At 39.8% G+C, this 8,649-nt stretch overlaps 1 protein-coding gene across 1 annotated transcript; it reads left to right on the forward strand.

Moving 5' to 3' along the window:
* Positions 1–5,035: 5,035 nt before the first annotated feature.
* LOC107764201 (auxin-responsive protein SAUR76-like) lies at positions 5,036–5,422 on the forward strand. Its single transcript, XM_016582740.2, has one exon. It carries the CDS (start codon positions 5,036–5,038, stop codon positions 5,420–5,422), a length of 387 nt encoding a protein of 128 aa, XP_016438226.1.
* Positions 5,423–8,649: the final 3,227 nt, after the last annotated feature.

The raw sequence follows: 8,649 nt of genomic DNA on the forward strand, positions 1-8,649 counted from the left end.
CGAGATTTCTTTACAATCAACCTCAAATACTGGGGGGATTATCCTCGGATATTGAATTGTTTTACCAAGGAAATTATTTTGAAATGAAAGGGTCTCAATAGGTAGTATTTATTGAAAGGGCCAAACGGCCAAAACGAACCGTGCCCACATAGATTGCTCGAGCCATGACATAAAACATGTACGCATGTGTGACTATTTTTTACAAGAATAAAGAGAAGTACTCCTTGAAACTTTTCTAATGTCTTGGAAAAATTTGCACTTTACGACCTCATACTTTCGATCTATTATGAATGAGCCCAAGGGATATTGTAACCAGAGTTTGGATAATCACTCCCATCCGTAAAATAAACAGATTAAACTATTGAATGACGAGGGCATAAGACCGCTAAGGCTACCCTCAAATTTTAAAGGCCACGGCCATACCCACTCGGGGACTGTTATCTTAGGCAAGCCTGGATAACTTGGGAAAATGAGCTCACTTAACCGAACTAATAGGCTACGACCAAGTTAACACGGTTCAGAGACGTCCGAAATACGTAACATATATAGGCTTTCGAAAAAGAAAAAAAATCTTTCACAATCGGGTGTAAAGTATACCCTCGACAGAATCTTAAACTTAAGATATTTACAGAAAAAAACTTCGGTAACACTGAACCCCGATAACGCCTTAACCCAGAAGGGCAATAAAGGCAAGGTTTGTTCGAACCCTCGAACATAAACTTTGTTACTTTGTGCTAAGGCATTCTAACCTTTGTGAATACTATCAATAAAAACAAAGGAAAAATTTTAGAGCTGAAAATGGTAGAAAGCCTTATGTATAAACGATCTCTTTACAAAGTCCAGATCCGCCAAAAACAAAAGAAATCAAAATACAAAGGCCTAAGGGCTACTTTTACATCGAGTTAGAGAGATCATTCTCACTCGACTAGAAAGCCTAAGGGCTACCTTATTTCGAATTCGAGCAAGACTTCATTCAACATAAAGCCTAAAGGCTACCTTAAATTGAGTTCAGACAAGTCCTCACTCGAGGACTACATATTAAGTCTAATGGCTACCTTAATTCGAGTTCGAACATTCGCTCAGGGATTATCGATCAAAAACAGTCGAAGGCTTTACTGATTATCGGTCCTTACCATCTCGACTTTGGACCTTCGAATACAACATCACAATTTTATGCTAAGGCACTCTACTTTTGTATCAATCAAAAAGTCAAGGGACTGAGAACACATGAAATGGAATTTTTTATATATATTCATCAAAAAGACTTTTTACAAGGGTCCTGGGGCCAGATCAATAAATCTTTACAAATGCCGATCGACCTAAAAGCAAAAATTACAAAGCTTAAGTGGAATGGTCCTTATCGGAGGAAACATTTTTGCCCTCAGAGTCCTCCCCACCGGATTCGCTGAAACTTTCGGAGTCTTCCTCAAGAAAAGCTAGTTTTGGAGCCCTTGTTTCTTCTGCTCTGGCTATTTTGATTTAAGCGGATATATTGAAACCTTGAGCAGGGTTCCCTCGAGGGCCTCCCTTCAAGCTTGCCACTTCGCGTGATCCACCATGCTTCTGGACTGAGCCAGGGTAGCTTCAACATCGACCTTGTATTGGGTCACATTAGCTTGGGCCTTGGTGTTGGCCTCTGCCACCTCAGATTTTGCCCCTTAAAGCTCCGCGATCAGATTCTCCTGAGCCTATACTGCTGAACCCAACTGGGACTGAAGCCCCTCGATTTTCTTAGCCTACACCAAGATTTCCTCTTTCATACCTCAGAGCTGATTTTCGACAAAGGACAACCCAACATATAATACAAACTTACACATATGACATACGGGCCTACAAGGCAGAAATAATCACTCGTACGCTGAACATAGGCCGACAATGCCATATAATTATTCATATACATCACATTTGTCTACAGGCCTCTAAGAGTACATAATTATCATAAGGGTCGGGACAGGGCCCCGCCATACCAACTAATACCTATCCAAATCACACTGACCAAATAGGCAACTCCGGAGCAAATGGAGCGCACCAACACCTTCCGTTGAGATGATAGCTTACTTGGAGGACTCTCAATATATGTATCGGGACTTGTGCGCATGAAATGCAGTATCCCCAAGCAAAAAGGACATCAGTAAAATTAATGTACCGAGTATGTAAGGAATAAAAATCAGTAAGTAATAGACACGAGAGAAACATTTAGTAAATACTCAACATGTAAGTCTGAATAACTCTGTGAATCATTAATATGTACAATGCCATGCATATGCGTATAAATCTCATACCATGCATAGGTATATGCGTACATAACATCATCAAGCATCTGAGGGCATCCCATCATATCATCTCGGCCATTGTAGGCAAAATCATCAACGTATGCCTACTGACCAGATGGTAGTGCGTATATAACGCCATAACATTTTACCATATCCCATATACCTATATATATGTACGCGTATATAACGCCATCTGGTCATGAGTCAATGTTCATGTATAAATGAATGCAATGCATGAAAATGACGTCAATAAAATCTCTCGAAACGTTATAAGACCATTATGCCTTTGATTAATATCATGAAATGAACTTTATCAACTTACGTATTTTTTGACACCCATGAATAGACAATAGAATATTAAGACATATGGGGAATCAAGAACATATGAACCTCTAGTATTTCTATGAATAAAGTCATTTATAGAAGTTGTGCATTTGCTCGATTAACATATCGTATAGATCATGCCAGAAGGAAAGAAGGGATAGCCTTAACATACTTGAGCCAATTATCTTGACAATCCCTCTAACACACGTCAATTACGACAAATCACGTAACAATGGATCAAAGTAGGAAAAAAATTCATATGATATTCTTAATTAATCACTCACCAATTCCTTAATTAACTAATATATCTCCCATTAACTAATAATTAACTAATTACCCACATAATTAAGAATTATCTCAAATTACTTAAAATAATACTCACTTTTAACACACTTTATGTACCCTACTATCGTGGTCATGGGGTACCTTATATGGCACTAGTCGATAAATACTAGGTATTATGGCTCGGATCGTATTATATCCCAAATTGATAAGCTTCAACGAAACTCATTTTCTTTGATTCGTTTACCATTTCACATTCATGAATTCACTTATCACTTGTTTGAAATAGCATAATACTTATAATCTCCAAAAAATCTTGTCCTTAAACTAATGTTAATTATCTTACGACAAATTCAATGTACAATGCTACATGGTATAACATCGTTGTAATATAATAATGCAGAGCGTAACTTCATTGTAATATAATATTGTGGAGCGTAATATCGTCGTAATACTGTGGGGCGTAACAATTATTATGTGTGGCGAGACAAGCCGGACATTTACTTTATTATGGGGCACGCGGCGAGACAAGGGAGGCTATGTCGGGGATGATTTATGATGACTTGTGATGCCTGGGGGCATTCTTATTGATGATATTGTGTAGTGGTATGCCTACCTTGTGTGAGTCATGCATTTTACTTTTTGTTGTGTTGTTTCCAATATGTCATTCTTTGTCTCTGCTCTTACTTGTTGACTCGAGTTGTGATAGAACACTTGCACAAGAATACACCATAATTAATCACTGATATTGCTTAAAGAAGATGAACCCTGATGTTTATTGATCATTTACATATATTCTTGTATACATGCCTTCCGTGCGTGACTTGTACTATTGGCACGCGAGTTGTCCTATGGTCATGAGATATTGTTACTATTAGCTCGTGAATTGTCCGGGAGGATATAAGATATTGTCACTCTCTTAGCACGTGAGTTGTCCATACAGATATGAGGTATCAATAGTATTGGTGCGTGAGTTGTTTGTGCATCATATGAGTTGTCCGTGTGGTTGTGATTTGTAATGTAGGCACAATATTCCAAGTGACTAGAGCTCGTGTTTTGGGACCCGTGATTTATGGTTATGAGGTGTGGTACCTCGGAGAAGTTCTGTATAAACCTTGTATGAATGCGGTTATTTTATTGGGTTGTTACCTGTTTTTCTCTTACTTGGTTTCATCAAACTTTAACTGTATTCTACTTACTTCACGACATTTTTACCTATTGCTCCTTGTTGTTAATTGTTGTTCTAGTTCTTACTGCAAGTATTGTAGCATCATTCTTAACATGTTTAGCTTTATAATGTTCCCCGTTAGTTTTATATTCATACCTGTACAAGTTATTATGTTTACTTGGTGTCTTGACTGGTCCTCGTCACTACTCCACCGAGATTTGTGTTGATACTTACTGGGTACCACTATGGTATACTCACACTACGCTTTCTGCACATTTTTGTGTAGATCCAAGTATTTCGAAGCGCGCGGGTCATTAGTTAGCTGATTGTGAGTTGCGGCGGAGACTTCAAGGTATACCTGCCATCACGTTCGTAGGCCTCAGAGTCACCTTCTAAAGTCTTACTTTGTACTGCTTATTTCTATTTCAGAACTGTTGTACTTAGAGATTTTTTAGCAAACTCAGTAGAACTTATGACTTGTACTAATGATTTTGGGATATTATGTATCTACTTGGGATCGTTGGCTTTATATAGAAATTTATGTTTCATGCTTAATAGTCGATTGATTAAAATCTGCTATTAATTCAGTAAGTGTTAGACTTACCTAGTCTCAAAGACTATGGGTCATCACGACTTCTAAGGAAGGATTTTGGGTCGTAAAATACACTAGCTGATGAAAATCTGTCAATGATTGCAATCAAATATAAGATGATTAGCGGCAAATTGTGATAAAAGCAGAAAAAGAAAAGAAAGGAGTTCAGAAAGATCCAAACGCCGCAGCTGGCATTGCCTGCCAAATCTTGGGCCCGCCAAGTGTTTAAACTATTCAATGTATGTAACGGCTGCCCATTACATATTCCATTTTCAGTTCACTCTTCCCCTCCCCTTTATATACGAACCTTGCTATCTCTTTCTCTCAAACACCTACTCTTATTTCTCTTCCTCAATAGCTTTCTTCTCTCTAACAACCCAACAAAAGCATAAACCCATGGCTAAAGGAGGCAAACTCACAAAATTAAAATCAGTGTTGAAGAAAATGCAATCTTTCAAGCCAGGCCGTATTAACAGCAGCCTCGTTGTGGCCACCAACAATTCTTTCGCTGAGGAAGATTCATATTCCTATGGCAGTCATTGCTCCATTAAAGATCAACACACTTTCTACGTTGGTAAGTCACGCCGCCGATACCTCGTCACTTCCGACGTTGTCTGCCATCCACTCTTCAGGGAATTTGTCGAAAGATCAGGGAATTCAGAAGACTCCATCGTCACCATCGCCTGTGAAGTTGTTCTTTTTGAACACTTGCTTTGGATGCTTGAAAATGCTGATCCCCAGCCAGAGTCGTTGGCTGAGCTTGTCGAATTTTACTCTTGCTGAAGTGTTTTGTTATTAAGGGAACAATGTACTCTTACATGGTTGGAGTCAGCTACTATGTGGTATATAGTAGTAGTAAAATTTTTCCTAGACTGCTAGACATAGAATTTGATAAGTTAGAAATGTAAAGGTGAATCCTTTCAGTGGATTCAAGTTGAACATGATCTTATTTTATATATATACATTTTATTTTATTGTTACATCTGTATGAATTATGAGTTTAATCTACTCTATGAACTTGCCCTAAATTCGTCTATGATAGGAATTGAGATGAAAGATATAAGGAAAAACCAGTGGCAGTTCCTCTCCATAATCTTTAATGGTATTGTTGTAAGAATGTGATAAGCTCATTGTTACAAGGCTAATTGTGTACGGTCAAAATCAAGGAGCCCGATTTCGAAGTCTTAAATTGGGCTATGAGTCCGAGTCCGGGTGACTCGAAGTAGAGGTCAGACCCGGTTGGAGGACACACACCTCGAGGAAGCAGATCGAAGGCCTGGCATGACCTACATCGAGGGCAGTACAATCTCGTGGGCACTTAAGAAAGAGTGGGAATTTCTCAAAGACACATGGGTCAGGGCATATATTAAAGGATATGATTTGTACGAAATGTTGCAGGTCCGTACTAGGTTATTGTACACCTATACCAATGGAATTCTTTACTACAATTAGGCATGTACTATATTGGGGTTTTCTCCTCCTATATAAAAGGGACCCCAATCATTTTGTAAGGGTCATCTCACATTATTTACTGCAATAGAATACTCTACTCTGTTTTCTTGTTTATGGTGCTCACCAAGTGTTCTTCACCTTTATTGCTTTTACTTTACTGTTCATATTTCATTGCTCTTAGCACACCTCGAGGCCCCCAAAAAAATCGAGCTTGAGGTTCTTATTGCTCTAGCAACACTGGTTTGGTTCATCAATTCTTCTTACTTAGACCTAATATTATTTGTACATTCACTAGTAATAGAATAAATCACATATCTTTAAAACCACAAATCATATTTAATTGTTACTCCCATTTTTCGAGGTAAACAGTTTGGCGTGCACCGTGGGGCTAAATATAATAGTGATTATTTTAGTGCTAGTTTTCTGATAACATACGTTATTCTTCACACTTTTTCTTGTCAAAGATTTTTTGATTTCAGGCTTAATCATGTCTAGCACACATAATGCACCTATTCACGAGGATGAAGGTCTAGGAGAAAACAACGATATAGGGGTTGGTATACCACCCATAAACCCTGAGGGAGTACCAAATGTGGATCCAGTTGATATCAGTTTGCCTAACGCTCTAAACACGGATGAAGGCACAAACCCCGTAAGGAATGCACACAGGGAAGCCCGACCCGACGGCCAAAGAACACGAGGAATGGAAGAGGGAGGAGTCAGCCTCCAAGTGATATTCAAAATTTTGCAAGCCCAGCAAGTCGTCATCACTCAACTTCAGTGCAGAATAGAACTCCAAACATAGCCGAACCAGTAAACTCGCGCCGTGTTGAACCAGCGCTAGAGAGGCCCGATGAAATTGGCTCTTGGACTAACCCCACAAAAGTGAAAATGGTCGAAGAGCTCGACAAAGGATTGAGACTGGAGAAAAGAAGATTGAAGAAAATGACAAAAAGGCGTAGACATATAATTCAAGGGTCGATCAAATATCGGGAGCACCTCCAATTTTGAAAGGACTAGACTCGAAGAAGTTCGTGCAAAATCCATTCCCCCAGAGTGTGGCTCTGAAGTCCATCCTGAAGAAATTTCGGATGCCAGATATCCGAAAATACAAAAGAACCACTGATCCCAATGAGCACATCACCACATACACTTATGGCATAAAAGGGAATGATTTGGACGACGATGAGATTGAATCTATTTTACTAAAAATGTTTGGGGAAACTCTGTCTAAAGGTGCCATGATTTGGTACCATAACCTACCTCCGAACTCTATTAATTCGTTTGCCATGTTGGTAGACTCGTTTGTGAAGGCACATGCTGGTTCCATAATAGTCATAACAAGGAAGTCCGATGTATTAAAAATAAAGCAAAGGGAGGACGAGATGCTGAGGGAGTTTGTATCCCGTTTCCAATCAGAACTAATGGAGTTACCGCCAGTCTCCGATAACTGGGCCATACAAGCTTTTACTTAGGGGCTGAATGAACGAAAATCGATAGCTTTGAAGCAACTGAAGCGAATCTTGGTTGAGTATCCCGCTGTGACTTGGGTGGATGTGCATAACAGGTACCAATCAAAGATTAGGGTCGAGGATGACCAGTTGGGAGCCCCCTTGGGCTTAATTTATCCAAGAAGGTTACTAGCAAGGAAGTCAGGAAATGCAGACAGGGGGTCAAGATCGAATAAGGAAAGATATCAACCATACATCGAAGATCGAAGGAACATGTCAAAGCGTAACATACATCGGAAGGATCGAAGAGCAAATCGGGGTAAAAGTTCCCAGGGACTCATGAGAAAAACCGGGTTTGATAGGCACTTGGGACTGGAAAGGGTGCCTAGATTATCAGAGTACAACTTCAGCGTCGATGCCTCGAAGATCGTCTCAGCCATTGGCAAAATTATAGATACTAGATGGCCCAAGCCTATACAGACCGATCCTTCTTAGAGGAACCCCCACTTGATGTGAAAATATCATGGTACTCATGGGCACAAGACCGAAGATTATAGGCAGTTAAGGGAAGAAGTAGCTAGGCTAGTCCATGAGGGCAACCTTTGATAATTCCTTAGTGATCGGGCTAAGAATCACTTTAGGGAGAGATATGCAGGCATGAAGAATGAACATGAATAACCTCAACATGTCATTCGCATGATCATCGATGAAGTCGACATCCCATAGGGTCCTATATTCAAGCGTACCAAAGTATCCATCACAAGGGAGAAACGGACTTGGGATTGCATGCCCGAGGACACCCTCACATTCAGCGAGGACGACATCGAGGCCTTATTTCAGCCTCACAATGATGCACTGGTAATTTCTATCCTTTTAACTAAAGTTCAAGTTAAACTTGTCCTCGTGGATCCAGGTAGTTCGGCAAATATAATCCGGTCAAGGGTCATGGAGCAGCTCGGGCTGCTCGATCAAATCATAACAGCATCTTGAGTATTGAATGCTTTTAACATGGCAAGTGAAACAACAAAGGGAGAAATCATCCTCCCAGTCAACGTGGCCGGAACCATACAAGATACCAAATTTCATGTCATCGAAGGTGACATGAGG

This window comes from Nicotiana tabacum, chromosome 11 (genome assembly GCF_000715075.1).
Source record: "Nicotiana tabacum cultivar K326 chromosome 11, ASM71507v2, whole genome shotgun sequence".
In the NCBI taxonomy this organism is placed as follows: domain Eukaryota; kingdom Viridiplantae; phylum Streptophyta; class Magnoliopsida; order Solanales; family Solanaceae; genus Nicotiana; species Nicotiana tabacum.

What these genes read in the sequence shown, in the direction of transcription:
- LOC107764201 (XM_016582740.2), top strand. Translation starts at nt 5,036, where the DNA reads ATGGCTAAAGGAGGCAAACTCACAAAATTAAAATCAGTGTTGAAGAAA.